The sequence below is a fragment of the Vigna unguiculata genome, chromosome 11, assembly GCF_037176805.1.
Source record: "Vigna unguiculata cultivar grain cowpea cultivar isolate G323 ecotype 2 chromosome 11, ASM3717680v1, whole genome shotgun sequence".
NCBI lineage: Eukaryota > Viridiplantae > Streptophyta > Magnoliopsida > Fabales > Fabaceae > Vigna > Vigna unguiculata.
In genome coordinates this window covers 7,768,811-7,786,752 of record NC_140802.1, presented here as the reverse complement: position 1 = coordinate 7,786,752, position 17,942 = coordinate 7,768,811, and the positions used below count along the sequence as shown (strand labels likewise).

The 17,942-nt window shown below is 27.7% G+C and overlaps 2 protein-coding genes across 2 annotated transcripts; one reads left to right on the top strand and one right to left on the bottom strand.

The window, feature by feature from the left end:
* Positions 1 to 4,194: 4,194 nt before the first annotated feature.
* Positions 4,195 to 7,892, top strand: EMB1473 (Ribosomal protein L13 family protein). The gene is made up of 4 exons (XM_028053072.2): positions 4,195 to 4,530; positions 5,421 to 5,606; positions 6,789 to 6,959; positions 7,502 to 7,892. Exons 1-4 carry the CDS (start codon positions 4,282 to 4,284, stop codon positions 7,616 to 7,618), a joined length of 723 nt encoding a protein of 240 aa, XP_027908873.1. The 5' UTR covers positions 4,195 to 4,281; the 3' UTR covers positions 7,619 to 7,892.
* Positions 7,893 to 14,397: 6,505 nt separating this feature from the next.
* On the bottom strand, positions 14,398 to 17,087 carry LOC114170525 (protein trichome birefringence-like 42). The gene is made up of 5 exons (XM_028056021.2): positions 16,752 to 17,087; positions 16,216 to 16,390; positions 15,942 to 16,117; positions 15,697 to 15,852; positions 14,398 to 14,743 (listed from the first exon to the last, which is right to left on the bottom strand). The coding sequence occupies exons 1-5, from the start codon at positions 17,006 to 17,008 to the stop codon at positions 14,476 to 14,478; spliced, it is 1,032 nt and encodes a 343-aa protein (XP_027911822.1). The 5' UTR covers positions 17,009 to 17,087; the 3' UTR covers positions 14,398 to 14,475.
* Between the last annotated feature and the right edge of the window lie 855 nt (positions 17,088 to 17,942).

The window sequence follows — 17,942 nt, the reverse complement described above, 5'->3', positions numbered from 1 at the left end:
GTAGGTGAGTTTAAAGTTGATTAAAATTGATTTTATTTTTTGCTATTGTTTGGCATTGTAGATATATTCATGATGTTAATTATTTTATTTCAATATTTTACAAGATAATTTGATGAAGGGGATTGAGGTACATGGAGAAGAAATTGAAAAATAACTTGTTCCTTGGGGAAAACACTTTAAATCTGTGTTGGAATACAATTGAATCATTCAAAGGGTATACACAATACATCAATGGCAAAAAGAAAGGTGACGAAACAATTTGTTCGAAGTCAAGATGAAGATGTACAAAAAAGAACACTTAATTTAGAAATAGAGTTATAAATGATCATATGTATTATATTTGGATTATTAGTATATATTTATAGTGTATCTTTTTTGTCATTCAAAATGTAATTGATACTTTATATTTTAATATTTATATTTGATGTACATTTATTTTCTTTGTTATTTATTTTAATACTTTTCAATTATTTGTCTATTTATTGTGATATGGAAGGAATGTGACAATTAAATATTAACATAATTTCTAATGATAATTATAAAAAATAATTCATAATTATAAAAATAATTCATAATTATTCTAAAATATTTGAAATAATAATGACATTTTAAAATATTGTCACATATATAATAGTAATTAGAGTATTAAGAGTGACAATTAATTGATATTGTTATTATATATAAAATATATATTAGTGACTACTAATTTATTGTATATGTGATAGTGTATTTTTGTCATTATTACATCAAATTACTATAGTGACAATTATTTTTACCACAATATAGTTTAATTTTAGTGATAGTGTATTTTTGTCACTATTATAGAAAATTATTAGTGACAATTATTTTTGTCACAATATACTTTAGTTTTAGTGATATATAAAAATATTGTCACAAGTACAATAGTGACAAATATATTAGTGACATTTTAATTATTGTTACAAGATGGTATTAGTGACATATTTATTATTTTTAGTGATGAATATTAGTATCACTATAGATACTTTTTCTTGTATATGTCCCTTTAATATTGAATATTTGATAATATCATGTTTCATTTGTGGTGAATTTTTTAAATTTTTTATAAAAATTAATTAATTGATATTGCAATAGTAAGAACGCGAGTATGGGCATACTTGTTACCAAATGGGGATGTAGATAAGATAAAAATGTTATACTTGTTAGGTATAAGTATGTGAATAGAAATAGGGATGATATTTTTCTTTGCGGATGTGTATGAAATAATGAAACTTGTCATTGTCCTACCCCATTGCCATCCTTACTTAAAACAATAAGTTTAAACTTGAGATTTCATTGTCCTACATACCAACAAACTTTTTAGATAATATATCATAATGTATAAGTTTGATGGATTGTCAAACTTTTCAATAACACTGAATTTTCATTATCCAGATCATATAAGCAAGATATAAACTTTAATCAATTGAATACATATTACAATGTATTTAAAAAGACGAAAAGAAACTTTAAATCGAAAAATAAAACTTTATTTCGTAAAAGTTTGCTACATTTAAAATTAAAAGCAAAACAAATAAAAGTCGGTAATGCATTAGCTTATAGTGAGATTTGTAAAAATTTACAACTCATAAACTTGAAGTTTAGATGTGTAAAAGTCTATAATTCGTTAACTTAAAGTTGAGATTTTGTAAAAATATACAACTCATCATCGTGAGATGCTCTCTCTAAGCTTTCATATCTTCCTTTGTTGAAAACTCCCAATTAGCTTATGCTCTTTCTTTGTCTTCTCTTTTAAGTATAGTCTTTCCCATAATATTGTCATTTTTGTTTTATATTTCTCTCTCCCTTTTTGTGTATAGTCAGTAAAGGGGTGGAGCCCTTATCATCTATGTAAAAACAAGAAGGCATATAGGTAATGTGACATTGAATGTGGTCTTTGTGTGAAGATAATAGTGATACACTTGTGTCACAATGGTGATCTTGGTATCAAATAGAGAAAACATGGTATCCACAAACAGTTAATGAGACAACTTTTTGACACATTGAAAATCTTTCTTTTTTGGTTCAAGACCACCAGAGTAGTGACAAAGGACTTGAATCTAGTAAACAGAAGCAAGTCATGTGACATCCATTAATTATGTCTTTTTGCATAAGAGAGACCAACTTGAAGTGTGTTAGTTTGATTAAGGAATCGTGCAATAGGCATAAAGGTGTGACATTCTTAGCTTGAATGACCTTTTTAACTTTGTGGAGATTAAAAGATAAGTGTGATTGAGGTCTATCAAAAACAAGAATGAAATAAGTGGAATGGGAGATGTAGTATTGCATTGAGCAAAAAGAAAAACATTCATTTTTCAGACATTTTTTAGATTCCTTCAACAAACATTATCATGACTACTTTCTCATGAAGCATTGTAGTCATCATCTACAATTTAGAGATGTCTTCAAAATCTTATCATTCTTTAAAATCTTTGCTTGTCAACATATCCTAAGGATTGATTGAGAATATCAAATGAGCTTATTTTGACATGGTCTACTTGATCCAAAGGATGGTCAAGTACAAGGAGTGGGATAAAGTAATTATCTCGGTTAATTTCAAAGGAGCACAAATGGGAAGATTTGTTAAGAGGGATTCATTCTGTTCTAAAATGATCAATCCATTAATGAAAAATCCTTTTGCTAGATTAAGAATGCAAAATGATGTAACGTGTATGATACTTTGAAGTGTTACTCTTTATTGGCATATGTATTGAGATCATGCACCGTTCTTCTTCAAATTAAACTTCAATACCTTTTATTCCCAGTCATGCAAGTTGTACCTCCTAACAAACAAACTGGCCATATTTAACGACGTAGTCTTTAGAAAGCACTTTCAATAGGAAAATGAATATCGCATATACAATCATAATAAATAGAAAGGGAAAATGAATCATTCTACTTTAATCATCTCCCAAAACCAAATTCAAGAGTTGAACTTCCATTTAGTAACACCATAAACAAGTGATTCTTCAATCCAACACTAGTGCAAAAAGGTTTTTCCACAATATAATATAAAGATGACTAAAAAATTTCCGTCATAAGATGAGATGCAGTAACACTTTTGTAATAAAAGCAAAATTTTCTATAATGCTTTATATAATGATGGTTGAAAAATTGTCTTAATAAGTTTAATTCAAAAACATGTTCTATAGTAGTGAAACATCTCCATTTAAGAGGAAACACAACTCTCATAATAGTTTAAGTTAGATTTAGAAAATGATTTCAAACTTCAAACTAAAGAAAACTTAATACAAACTCTTAAGGAAAAAATAAACGAAGCAACATACTATTTATTATTAATTTTTTTCTAAAATTTGAGGTTAAATTAGTTTTTGTTCTCCAAGTTAGAAGAGAAGGTTTAGTCTCAATTTTATTTAAAAAAAAAAAAAAATCTAAGTTCCTAAATTTTAAATTTGATGAATTATAACCTTTCACAATCATTTTTACTTGCAAATATGGGTGATAAAATTGACCGATCCGTTTTGGTTTAACCCACAACTTGACTTTTATTTTTAAATTAAAAATAAGTAAAATATTAAATTTTTTACATTATGTTTTTTATAGAAATGTAAATATGCAATACTATTAGAATTTAAATCATTAACACTTACAAATTAAGTTTCAATTATTAGTTATAATAGAATAATTTAACATATAAATATACATTTATTCAATTAAAATTTTTAATTGATTAATTAAAAGTTTTAAAAAAATTTATATGATTAAATATAATTTAAATATTTATTTATTTGTATATATACAAACAAATTTTATGAATAAAAATTAAAACAAAAAGAAAAATTAAAAAAAAAAGAGGCAAGGTAGGGGGTGGGCGTGGGAAGAATCCGTCGGTCCACTCTATGATGGGATGAGTTGTAGTTTTTGGTTTTGTAGTTTGTCAATCTAACTCGACCTGCTTTTGGCAGATCAAAAGTAAAACATATCAGATTAACTCATTTTAACATTTCTATTTGTGAAACCGTCGACATAAAAAATTAAACACATTTTTAAATTTTAAAATTAAAATATACTTTTAATTTAAGGTAATTCACTCCGAATTTTGTAAGTAGAATAATTGTAATAATAATGAAGCCAAAAGTATGTTACACTAAAAGATGACTGTACATATTTTAACCTAGTATAAAAATTTTCCACTAAAAAAGAAAAAAGTGAAGAGCACTGTCACAATAACTTATCTCTCCGAGTCCCATATCGCTCAATCGCTAAACGTTATCCAAACAAACACTGAAGGAAGCCTCAACAATGGCGCTGCTGTGTGGTTCAACTTCTATTACTCCGTTGCTTTCCAACAAGAACGTTGTTGCAGCCTCATCAAAATCTTCCTTTGGGGGCTTCCAATTGTCACTTCCGAAGCTTACATTATCTTCTTCTGTTCGAACCCTTTTACCCTCAAATTCCCGTATCCGTTGTCAACAGGACTCTGCCACTGCTGCCCCAGTCGAAGACCCACGCTTCGCCTGCGTCGAGCCCGAACCCCGATTCAAAGGCCCGGTACAATACAACCGTTCTTTTTTTTTGTTATATTTTTTTTTTGACAAACGGTTTCTACTTTGAATGTGTGGTCTTCTAATTTGGAATTGAAGTCACTGGTCTACATGACTACTTGAAATTTATGGAGTTTTCTTCTCTAATTAGTTTATCTTGGGAATGTGCAAGTGATTTTTTTTTTTCTGTTTGTAGCAAATGTTCAATTTGTTTGAACGATATATTAACCCTGAAAACCTTTACTTCTTAGCAAACTTATGCACAAGTTAAGAGAATTTGTATAACTTAATTTATCGAAGCGTAATTTAACTTATGAATAAGTCAATTTCATTTTCTTGGGAGGAATTTTTTGTAGCAAAGCTAATCCAAACATACCTTTAATAGTCACTAAGTTTAACTAAATTCTAATATATTTTTCTCTGTTGCTTTAGTTCTTAGATTTAATTAAATTGTACTTTATTTTCTCTAAGTCGTTAAATTTAATCACTCGTCGTCATTTTGGTCCCTGAGCAGATTTTGGCATTATCATTTAAGTCACCTAATATGAGTGGTGGGTTATACTTGGGGAGATTTTTTGAATTTGGTTAATAGTAAAGATTAATATGACTGTCAATTACAATTTTAGGAACTGACCATTTATTCTTTTTGTTTTTGCGTTTATTTTAATTTTTATTTTTTTAAGTGGTTTTTAATCTTTACGTCAGTTTTTCCATTAAAGTTAGTTTGAAGGTGTATCCTAGTGTTTTTTATGAATTTTAAAAGAATGCTGATGTTAAATTTAAGTGTCTGAATGCAATTTCTGTACGTGTTGTTGTCTTTTAAAGATTTTTAACTTGATTGATGTTTTTTATTTTGTTGGGTGAATTTGAACTCCCCAACCAAAAAATAAATTGCAGGACATTTGGAACAAGACCTGGTATCCAAAAGCTGCGGATCATGTAAATACAGAGAAAACATGGTATGTTGTTGACGCTACGGATAAAGTTCTTGGAAGATTAGCTTCTACAATTGCTATTCACATCCGAGGGAAAAACTTAGCAACCTACACACCCAGTGTGGACATGGGTGCATTTGTAATTGTGGTATGTAGTTCTGCATAGGTTATTTCTCATGTAGTTATGATTATATTTCTGCGTTCTCCCTGTCTGTAAGTGGCAATGGAAGTACTACTTCAATTGTATAAACTCTTTGTTAATTGGTTAGTATATAGAAAGATTAGGAGGGGAAGTTGTAGATTTGGAATAGGAATTTGTGGAGGTAGTAAGCATAGTCTCTTGGATACTTGGGATTTCAGAAGGAGAGAGGGAGAGACATTCATTAGGGTTTCTGGAATTGACCAATAGTTACCAGGAGTTTATTACATTTTAATCTTTCTTTTAAATGGTAGGTTTTATGATTTGAATTTGAACCTAACTTAGTTACACAAAATTAACTTGTAAGGTAATGTATACTTTCCACTTATATACTATATGTTATGGCATAAAGCTGATATGAGACTTGGGCTTTTCGCAATAGTAGGGAACAACGAAAATGAATTACATGCAACATAGATATCATGTTTTATTAAGTTAATGTTATCATCTTTAACTCTATTTCTGTAATAATGTCCTATTTTACAGAACCTTCAATTAAATTTTATATTATTTGTATATTGGTTCTCAACTTTAGCTGTAATCAATGTATTGCTTTAGCATCATATTTGGAAAAATCCTGGTTAACCTGCACTTAATCATTTTATGTTTGAATACATGATTTTTGGATTGTTTAACTTGCAGCAAAAGCATTATTCTTTTACATAATCAGTTAATCGTCAATTTGTAAATCTGAAGATAGGGATTCTTCTGCATTTAACTTTCCCAATTTCTCTATATTGTAAACATATTTTATTCAATATTGCAGTTGATGATTGATTTTAATTATATAAGCTTGAGGACAACTTATGATCCAAAAATAGTTTTCAAATTTCGTTGATAAAAAGTTTTTCTAGAAGAAAAATGAAAAGATTTATTAAGGAAATACGATCTCCTTTCTGAAAATATTCTATACTAATGATAATATCACTTCTTAGTTTCTCACTTTTCTCATGATTGTCTGTGTTAAGCGGCCTAAACCTTATGGGTGAAGGTTTAAGCAATAAGAACGTATCGAAATATATTTTCTTCTATTCCTATTGATGAGTGAAGGACATGTGTTATTTACATATAAAGTTTTGTGATGCCGTACCAAGTCTGAATTTGTTTATTATTTAACTTGGGGCTCAAAAGGTAAATGCAGAAAAGATTGCTGTATCTGGGAAAAAGAGGACCCAAAAGCTTTATAGAAGACACTCTGGAAGACCTGGTGGTATGACGGTGGAGACATTTGCTCAGCTGCAAAACAGAATTCCTGAAAGAATTATTGAACATGCTGTTCGTGGCATGCTTCCAAAAGGGAGGGTAAGTTCAAGTGTTGTTCAATAGTTTTTCTAAGACATGCCCATATCGGAAGTAGACATGTTAAACCGAGTTGTTGTTGCATGGTAATTGTAAAGATAGTGACAATTCTAAATAATGTGATTAATTTTCATGACATGTCACATGTAAGATTCAGCCCCATGTATGATGGAAGAATTTAATGGTCAAGAGTGAAGTGAAATCCCAGGATTGTAAATTAGCCAAAGATTTTAAACTTTGTAATTGAAAGGAATGCTTGGATATTTTGAAGGTCAGAGATTACCCATGATTATGAAAGGACATGATTTTCTTTTTGTGCGTTCAACGCAAGAGTCCTTTTTTCTGGTGTTTCTGTATTTCAGGACTGAAAAACTCTTGTTTTCATCGTTAATAGTATTTACTAGGTTTACGTTGGTAATTTTATATTCTAAGGATGGTTAACTTCATATGCTATATGCTCTTTGATTTAGTTATTTATTTCTGTAAAAATAATGCTCAGTTTGTTGTTGAATCCACTATAATCAAGGGTTGCTTGTTTTATTTAGCTTGGCAGGAGACTATTCACCCACCTGAAGGTTTACAAGGGCCCTGATCATCCACATGCGGCACAGAAGCCCATTGACTTGCCAATAAGGGATAAGAGAATACAACTCCAGAAATAGGTCACAGGTGCAGTCGAGAAAATCGAATGATATATGACAATTGTAACTCTATCCATTTTGCAGAACATCGAGTTTCCTGCTTTGGCTGCCACCTTGCCGATGTCTTCCATTAATGTTTATATTGTCTGTAGAGGTAACTGATTATTGTGTTATTTTGTTTTTGTTCAAGGTCCTTTATTGAATCTTCATAATATTTTTGTTGTAGATTTGAATCTTAGTCATGTCATTTTTTAATATGCTTGAGTTTATTGTCAGCTCTTTTATTTGAAGGAAACATCCATGCCTTTTCCTTTTCTTCTTTAGTTGTTTAGACCACCAAAATGGAAAGAAAAAAATGAATCAAACAAAAGAAGATCAAAGTGGAGGTTATCCCACTTTCCACTAACTCTGGTACTGTATGATATTGCTTTGTTCTGCATTTCAAATGGCACAACCAGAACTAAGTGAACCGGTCCCAGAACGAAGAACTTTGCGGAGTCGAATAACCTCTATGAATGATTTGGGATTGATCCAAGTCGGCCTAACATGGGCTCAACCGATCATGGGCTCAACCGATCATAAAATGGGCCTGACTCGACTTAGCTTGCTTCGGCCTAGCCTAGTGTTGGCCTGACCTAGCTTGATCCGCCTCATGGTTACACCTTCTTTCATCATGTGTCCATAATTGTGGTGATAATGAAATTTTTTATTCTAATAAGAGTTAAGAACTTCTTACAAGATTCTTGATCTTTGGCATTTAAGTGTGGTGATTAATGGTCATTAACTTTCTTGAGGTTTCTCTTGCACCTTCTTATGTTTATCTTTAGTGAACTCTTTTTTTCTCAAAGGTGTCAACCCTTATTGAATTGCAAAAGTGCTTCAAATTTTCTAATTGTATAAAAATTTCACTTTGTTCTCTAGGTGACTAAGATTTTATGCTAGCTTATTGCACAAGTTGTTAAAGAATTGTCCTAGCCTAAATATCATAGCTACATGATTGTATGTTACCTCTTTGTTTAAGATTTTGATGTCTAGTGCAAGTTGACCAAACCATCCCATGAAGGTGCTTAAAGATTCTCACTTATCTTCAAAAGTGTTTACCAGATTGATCGAATTAAGGTGAACTTGTGGCAAATTTTGTTATGAACTTAGAAACGAGTGTGTTGAAGCAACCAATGAAGTTAAAAGAAAATATTTGTGAAGCAACTTTGGTTCATCTAATTTAGAAAAAAATTATAGAACAAGGTTGAGTAAAGATGGAGACTTTCTTGGGTCTTTCTTCTTACACCTCCAAGCATTTCTTTTGCACCTCCAATTTTTTTTTAAATTCCCAAAATATCCTTTGACTATTTAAGGAAACTCACGGACATCACAATCCAAAAATACTTTCGGAAGTTCACTTTCGGAAGTCAAAATATGACTTTTGAAAGTCAAAATATATCACCGAAAGTCGACTTCCGGAAGTCAAAATATATCATCGGAAGTTGACTTTCGGAAGTCAAAAATCATTATCGGAAGTCGAATTCTAGAAAACAAAAATCATTACCGGAAGTCGACTTCCGGAAAACAAAAAACATTACCGGAAGTCGACTTCCGAAAAACAAAAAACATTACCGAAAATCGACTTCCGTAGTTAAAAAAATTAAGTGATTTTAAATATTTTTAATTCTTTCTCAAATGTATATTTTCTAACTTATTTTATTTTATTTTTTAAAAACATATTAAAAATTATAAAACATATAAATTTTAAAATAAATTACTTTAAAAAAAAAAAAATAAGTAACAAAAATATTAAATAAAAAATTTAAAAAAAAAATTTAAAAAAATTAAGAAAAAATAATAAACTTTAAATTTGGAAAAAAAGTGAAAAAAAAATATATATACATAAAAACCGGAAGTCGGACTTCCTTGTATATATATATATATATATATATATATATATATATATATATATATATATATATATATATATATATATATATATATATATATATATATATATTTTAATTTTTTTAATTTAAAGTTTTATTATTTTAAAATAAATTTAAATATTAAATAAAATAAAATGAAGGAGAATAGATAATAAAAATACTAAATAAAAAATTGAATATATATATATATATATATATATATATATATATATATTATTTTTAAGTTAATGTTATTATTTTAATTTAAAATATTTTTTAATTTTAATTTTATTTTTATATATTTTATTGATATTATTATAATTTCTGTTATTTTTAATTTCTGTTATTTGAATTTTTTAATTTTGTTTAAAATTTAAATATTTTATTTTAATCAAATTTTTAAAATCATTTCAATTATATATCTTTTTATATTTTAAATTTAAATTTATTTTTATATAATTTATTAAAAATAAAAAAATAAAAAAATCATATTTAAAATAACATATATAAATAATGAAATTTTAAATTTTAAAAAAACCAATATATATATATATATTTGTAAATATATTTTCTTTTTTATCTTTTTTTTAATTTAAAGTTTTATTATTTTAAAATGAATTTAAATATTAAATAAAATTAAATGAAGCAGAATAAATTTATTATTTTTTAGTTTTTTATTTTATTTAAAGTTTAATATTATTTTAGTTTTACTTATTTTTATATTTATATTTATTTTTTAGTATATTAAATAAAAATAAAATTATATATATAGATATTAATATTTAAAAAAAAGTGTATATTAAGAAATTTGAAAACATAAAAAATAAATAAAATAATAAACTAAAAAAATCATTAAAAAGTTAAAAAATATAAGTTTTAAAAAGAATTAAAAATATTTAAAATAAAATTTGATTTTTTACTTACGGAAGTCAACTTCCATAGAATTTTTTTTGACTTCCGGAAGTCGACTTCCGGAAATATTTTTTGACTTCCGGAAGTCGACTTTCGGTGATGATTTTTGATTTCCGGAAGTCGACTTCCGGTGATATATTTTGACTTCTGGAAGTCGATTTCCGGTGATATATTTTGACTTCTGAAAATTGACTTCCGGTGATATATTTTGACTTTCGGAAGTCAAAATTTTTGACTTCCGGAAGTCGACATAATTTTGGGGGTGTGGTGTCTGCGGGTCAAAGGGTCTTTTGGAAATTTAAAGAAAGTTTGGAGGTGTAGAAGAAATTTTGGAGGCGCAGGAAGAAAGACCCGACTTTCTTTCATATAAATTGATAAATTGTCCAATGATAGAGAGTCTACAACAATAAGAATGACACAAGATATCTATGGTTTATCCTAACTTTTGGGATACATCCAATTCCCCTTTAAGACAGATTTCACTATAATGAAGAAAACAAATTGAAATTGAATACACATGTACCTTAAGGGTATGTCTGATGTGGACCTCATTTACAAGACAATTTATAATTGGTTATGCTATCACAATTGGAAACTTGTTGGTCAATGGGAAATCAATTCTATAGCCAAAAATGACATTGTCCACTATTGAAGTCGACTGCATGGTTCTTAAATAGTCTCATGACTAATGTGAGATTTTCATAGAAGAATGCTTTTATTTTTTGTTATAGTCTTAGTAAAATTTGTTTGGCTAAGGATCAAGTTCATTATGAATGAACCAAGCCTATTAACGTCCAATATGAGTTCATTTACTGATGAAAAAGAGGAATCCAACTAATATGTTCAAGTCTGTTTCTAGAAGCAAGCTCATATAGTGTTTAGATTTGTTGAATATTAATTGTTGGTCGCAATCGTCTGATAACATTTATATGTAAGTAGACGAGATTTGTTAGTTTATGCCTTGTCTCTTCTTCGTCTAATGACAACGTATGACTTTGGTGCATCTATAAACATAATGTGTGATGAAGGATAATATTTGATGAATGTCGTTTATATTCTACTGCTTAAATGTATGCAACCTTCTATGTTATAAATTATTGTTTTGTTTAGTTCTTTAGTCTTTTTGTTAGGGTTAAATATGATTTTTTCCTTTAATTTTCACTGAATATTGGAATTAGTCTCTTTTCAAAACTTTGATTCAATTTAGTCTCCTAACTTTAAAAATACGTGGTTAACCAAATTTTGTTAAGTTTATTTGATGTTTCAAATGTTTTTCATAATAGCATTTGAATTGTTTACACTAAAAAAATGTGTCAAATGATGTAAGCAATTCAAATGATATCATACAAAACATTTGAAACGTCAAATAAACATAACAAAATTTAGTTAAAAGGACTAAATTTACGCATTGAAGGACTAAATTGGGCCAAAGATTTAAAAATGGACTAATTCTAATTTTTACTGAAAGTTAAGGGATGAGAAATATATTTAATCATTTTTGTTATTAAGTTATGTAGCTGGTTATAGTTGTATACACAAATTAACATAGTCGCGTATTGAAGTGATACATGATAGTATAATTTGTATTGATCATCCGTATAATTCAATCTTTCCTCTTTTGAATGTGTTATTTGTAAATTGCATAATCACTGTGTTTTGTTCTTGTATGTATTCATCAAGAACAAATTTGTTGAATACATAATTCTTCTTCTTTTCATCATATATTCTATACTACCTTCGCTAGAGTGTTTTGTATTATTTTTATGTTTATGTATCAACTTCTTAATATTTGATTTTCAACAAAGTTTTTCATTGAAATTATTTTTAAATAATTTAAAGCTAAATTAAAGAAAGAAACATTTCTAAATAGCATGTGAAACCAATCTTTGATCCGGTAAGAGGTAAGAAACTTGTTGCATAATAGAAAATTAACATCACAATCTAATTTTAAAATAAACATTCAATTTTATTTATTTATTAATAAATTAGCAATTGTAATCTTTATTATTCATATTTATACTTGTATTGAAATAATATGTTGATATAATAACAAAACAATATTATATTTCTATAGTTTTTTTTTATATTATAATAATATTTTCTTAAAGGTACAATGCTTTACACATTTAGTTACAGACACGAGTGACTATTTTGTTTTATTATCTCTTGTTTAAAGTTGAGGCATGCGAATTAAGAAAAATAAATAAATAACTGTTAGTCACTAGTGGGATATTTGGATTCAGAAAAACACAGCCATTAACAAAAGTGAGAGAATATATATCTTATAGATGAAACACAATATTACCATATATCTTCAAAGAAACATAACTTTTTTAGTTTTTTTAATCTTACTTTTTGTTTTCATCTTATAATTTAAGAGCATTTTATAGAAAACGAGTTATATTTGAACATATACTCATTTTATATATTCTTATTAGAAATAATTTTATTTTACTGACTTTAAGGTCAGCACAAATATTTGCATGTGCCTATACATTCAATATTCAAATATTATTTACCACAATTTATTTTCTCTCTACAATTAGACACAAGAATTCTTCAGTCTCCAAAAGTTCCTCTAAAAACATTTCATATTAAGATAAAACCAATTTATATCCTCAATGTAAGGTAAATTATCAATAAAACTTAATTATATTTCTAGTTTTGAAAATTCAGATAATCTTGATTAAATTTCACAAATCCCAAACCAATTTAGAAAAAATAAAATAAAATTTTAGTCTTTAAAAACTAAACTTGATGAACTAAAAATACTTTTATAATTATTTTTAATTCCACTAAATATATAAGAATTAAAATTATATACATTTTTAAAATTTAAAAGACTAATATATATATATATATATATATATATATATATATATATATATATATATATTTCATTTTTAATTCATACTAATTAAAATATAACTAAACTAATGCGGGAAGACGTAAAACTATTTTACACTCTTTAAAAAATTTCATACTTCTATCTTTTATTCTTTATAAGTTTGTCATAAATTACGACTAAAGAAGCTGCTACAAATACTTAACACATTATTTCATAATGTTATCTTGATTTTCAATAGATTATATGTATTCTTTAAAACTTTTTCTTTCACTGTATTTAAATTTTATATGTGTGTGTGTTGTATTTATTAAATGTATAGTATATTATTAAGGTGAGAGTCTAAATACGATTGAGTACAATATCAATCCTAATTATACACACACTTCTATAGCCAAAGTTCTTGTGAAACTTTATTTTCATTATACCTTATCTCTCCTTTCTTAAATGTTGATTTCTTAATTTTATAGTAAAATTTTTAAATATGATCAAATAACAACACCTATATTTCCTATGGTAGGGTACATATAAGTTTTCTCCTAAAATTATCTTTCTCTCTATACAAATGAATAAAAACAAAGCTAAAAATTATCTTTCTCTCTATACAAATGAATAAAAACAAAGCTAAAAATATAAGGTGCAACTACCAAGATAACAATAAATTCTATATGGGTTAAATATGTTTTTGTTTAAATATGTTTTTGTCCATTAATTTTCAGTGAATTTTGAAATTAGTCTATTTCGAAATTTTAGACCAATTTAGTCCTTTATCTTTCAAAATACGTGAATTTAGTCATTTTAATCAAATTTTGTTAGGTTTATTTGATGTTTCGTACGCATTTCAGAATTGTATTTGAGTTGTTTATATTGTTTGACACATTTTTGCTTTACTGTTAAGTCAAATATTATTATGAGACGCACTTAAAATGTTAAATAAACTTAACAAAATTTAATTAAAATGATTAAATCCATATATTTCGAAAGATGAAGACTAAATTGATCCAAAGTTTCGAAATGGACTAATTACAAAATTCACTGAAAGTTAAGGAACCAAAAACATATTTAACCCATTCTATATTAATCTTCAAAATAAAGCAAAAGCATGACTAAACTTTTTCTTCTAAACCAACACATACAAAGGCAAAGTGGAAGTTTTATCCAAGTTCATGCTACTCCTATTTGCTAAGAAAAGATGAAAACTGATGAAAATGTTAAAGTCCAAGCAAAACAGCATACAAAATTTCATTCCAAGCATCAGGTGCACCAGATAGACACCAGTGACTACAGTCCTCATAAGAGGTGCCTTTGCCTGTGTATATAGAAGGATGGCCATCTATTCTCAACTGTGTCAGAAATGTTATGTCAAGCAAATACACAGGATGTGACATACTGCTCAAAACATTCTTCACAATTTCTACACCAGGATAAGGTGCTTGTGGTCCTTCTTCTGGCTGAGTTTCATTCAGACACCCCTTTCCCCTACACGATTCAACACAAAACATGAATCTTTCAGTACAACTTTTCTCAAAATCTTAACATTTCATAAAACACTGTGTGATCATTGTTGAAAACATGTCTTCATTGTAGCTTCTTTAGACAAATGGTGTTCCTAAATTTTTAACTGGCCCTTGTTTGTTAATTTGATTTATTTTTCTCCTCTTGATTTTGTTTCTATGTAAGCTTATGAAAATGAAACGGAGAATATATGAATTTACGAGTTCAGATTCTGTGTTGATATTTTGGTGGTGTTATTTCTTTGTCTTCAAAATACATTCATTTTGGTATATTAAAATGGTTTGTAATATCAAAATAAGTATATATCAGTATATTTTGAAAGTTCAACAAAAGATATAGTACAAAAACGTTTTTAATATATTTTAAAATATCAAAATCAGTACATTTTGAAAGTTCAGTAAAAGGAATACTACAAAAAATCCGACAGAAAATCCATAAAGCTAGCACTAGTGAAACTCTTATGAAAATTAACAAATGAGGTATGGTATATATGGTGGTATACTGATTCACTCAAGATGGTTTAAGATATTAATTAGTGTTTTTCTACGCCTCTATTCTAATTTTCCCCTAAATCATAATTTAACAATATTTGTATTGACCAAGAAAATAATAATAATAATATGAGTTGTCTCAATTGGTAAAGTGTATAGTATTTATTAGGGGCAGTCACCAGATATCAGATCCAAACTACAACAATGAGAAGAAAGAAAATAGAATTGTGACACAGATTCTTGAACAAAAATGCTAATGACACACACATGGTGATGGTGAAGTTGACATGTGAACTTGTTCCAATAGTCAAATAACAAGAATAAAAAGTTATTTCCAATTAAAGATGAAATTTGCTAATTTACATGTAACTAAAACATATTTTATCTAGAGTTGTTAGCTTGAATGGAATGAACAAATAAACTTACTCATAATGGGATGCAGCAATTCCTTGGAACAAAACTTTTGTCTTTGAGGGATCAATGTTAGCATCAATCCATTTAGACCAAGTTGTTAACCCAATCTTGAAAGCTTCCATGGGATCCATTTCTTTTATTGTCTCATTGCCTACTTGAAATTGAACCCTGTTTAAACATAACATGAATGCATCATTATTAGCCTAATTAATAACATACCCTTCAACAACCAAAATATAGTTCAAAAACTTCATTACGTTTCAGACTCTTTCAAATGGGTCCACCAATGATAGGTATTGAAAATCAATACATCTCCTTTCCACATGTACCCAGATTTCATGGAGTCCAGTTTCACAATCCTGCCCTTTTCTTTGTCATGAACCACATCCACCAGGAATCCATTTTTCAACCACATAACTGAAACATCAAATTCCTATGATATGATCCAAAACAATCACACAAAGTTAATACTAGTAACCTGACACAGCTCAAAATCTCCCTTTTGATCAAAATTGAAATGAAGAAAACTACCGGAATTGTGAACACAGATAGCTGCTTTGTGGGTGTTGACAAGGCATAACTTGATTCTGGGACAGCATTGTGAAGTAAACAAGTTAGTGATTGCCACATGTTGTTGCTTATGGAATCCCCAACAAACATTATCTTCTTCCCCTTGTATCTCTCCAAGAAATTCACCCCATCAAATCTGCTCACCAACACAACAACACTTGTGAACATTAACAAACCCTTATTCATTACGTCAAGTTAATAAATGCATACCCATTTTACTCAATTAAAGAACAATATCTCAGATTATATTTACCACTAGTGAATGAGCAGAGAAATTGAAAAATGAAATTTAGCAGTGTGTTTGAAAACATGTTCAAGATGGAAGAAATAGCTTTCAGATACACACTTATATATATATATATATATATATATATATATATATATATATATATATGGAAGTTATAATCAATTACTTTTGAAAAGTATAGATACGAAGCTTGGAACGAAAATATGGTAGCAATGTATAAAAGAATGAAATCTAAAAGTGAAAACTTGACCTGGGAAGATCACACCCAGAGGGTTTCCATCTATAGTTGAGGTAATCGCGATCAGGTCTACCATTTCTTAGGCAATTGAATCCCCGAACGATGAAAGGGCAATCTCTTGAGGCATTATAGAGAGGGTAGTGAGAGTGATCAAGAACCCAATTTCCGCGAGAAAAATCACAAGCATTGGCTTGCACAAGGTAGAGTGAAGATGGCACTGACAATAGAACAGCAAAAACCAGAGCACACAACCGGAAATAGAATGCCATTTGAGATTGTCCTTGGCATTTTCACACCATGTTTGTGTGCCATTTGTATACACGAGAGTTTCTCTAAGGAAAGAGAAGCTTCCATTGAGGAGAATAATAAGATTCAAAAAACAAAAATTGACTTTTTAACATGTTTATATATATATATATATATATATATATATATATATATATATATATATATATATATATATATATATATATATATATATATATATCAAGGTTTTATAATGTTTTGTTTTAGTCATCATTGCAAATAAACTTACCCACACAAAGTATTGGATTAATCTTTGTAATCTCCCGATTTTTTTTTTTCTGAAAGAAAAGATGATAAATTGTCAATTTTATCTTTAAGGTTTTACTTTCTCTTTTAAATTATTTTAAAATTGATAAAATAATATATATTATAACCATGTTTTAGTTGTATGTTGAAAACTTATTAATATTATGAATCTATTAAATAACAATTATTAAGTGTTTTAATTAAATTTATTGATGAATAGTTAAAAAAAGCATTTAAAAAAAATAACATGGACATTTCATTCTTTCAAAAGTCTCAATGAACATTTTAGACGTTCTTTGGATCAAGGTGAAAGTAAGGGAAAAAACACCAAAAAAGAAAAACGTTAATAAATAAAAAATAAATAAAAGAAGTGCACAAATATAAAAAAAAATCGAGTTATATATAATCTTTTATAGTTAAAGATATAATTACATTCATTAGAATCGCATTAGAATCACACTTAACTAATTTTAAGGTATAAAGTCTAATTTACTCAAAAATATATCAAATTTATGTATATTTAGTGTCAAAAAAATATGTTAATTCAAGTAAATCGAACACTCATCGACTTGTCTTTAGGGGTGGATGGTATCTTAACGTTTAGAAATACATGAGAAAGATGATGATCAATTAAAACAAACATTGTTATCT

Bases quoted from the DNA above. Each gene is read 5' to 3' on its own strand.
- EMB1473 (XM_028053072.2), top strand. From the start codon at position 4,282: ATGGCGCTGCTGTGTGGTTCAACTTCTATTACTCCGTTGCTTTCCAAC. The intron at 4,531-5,420 runs GTACAATACAAC...AATAAATTGCAG, and splicing joins AACCCCGATTCAAAGGCCCG to GACATTTGGAACAAGACCTG. The intron at 6,960-7,501 runs GTAAGTTCAAGT...TGTTTTATTTAG, and splicing joins GCATGCTTCCAAAAGGGAGG to CTTGGCAGGAGACTATTCAC.
- LOC114170525 (XM_028056021.2), bottom strand. From the start codon at position 17,008: ATGGCATTCTATTTCCGGTTGTGTGCTCTGGTTTTTGCTGTTCTATTG. The intron at 16,118-16,215 runs GTAGTTTTCTTC...ATCATATCATAG, and splicing joins TATCTGTGTTCACAATTCCG to GAATTTGATGTTTCAGTTAT. The intron at 15,853-15,941 runs GTAATGAAGTTT...ATGTTTAAACAG, and splicing joins CATTTGAAAGAGTCTGAAAC to GGTTCAATTTCAAGTAGGCA.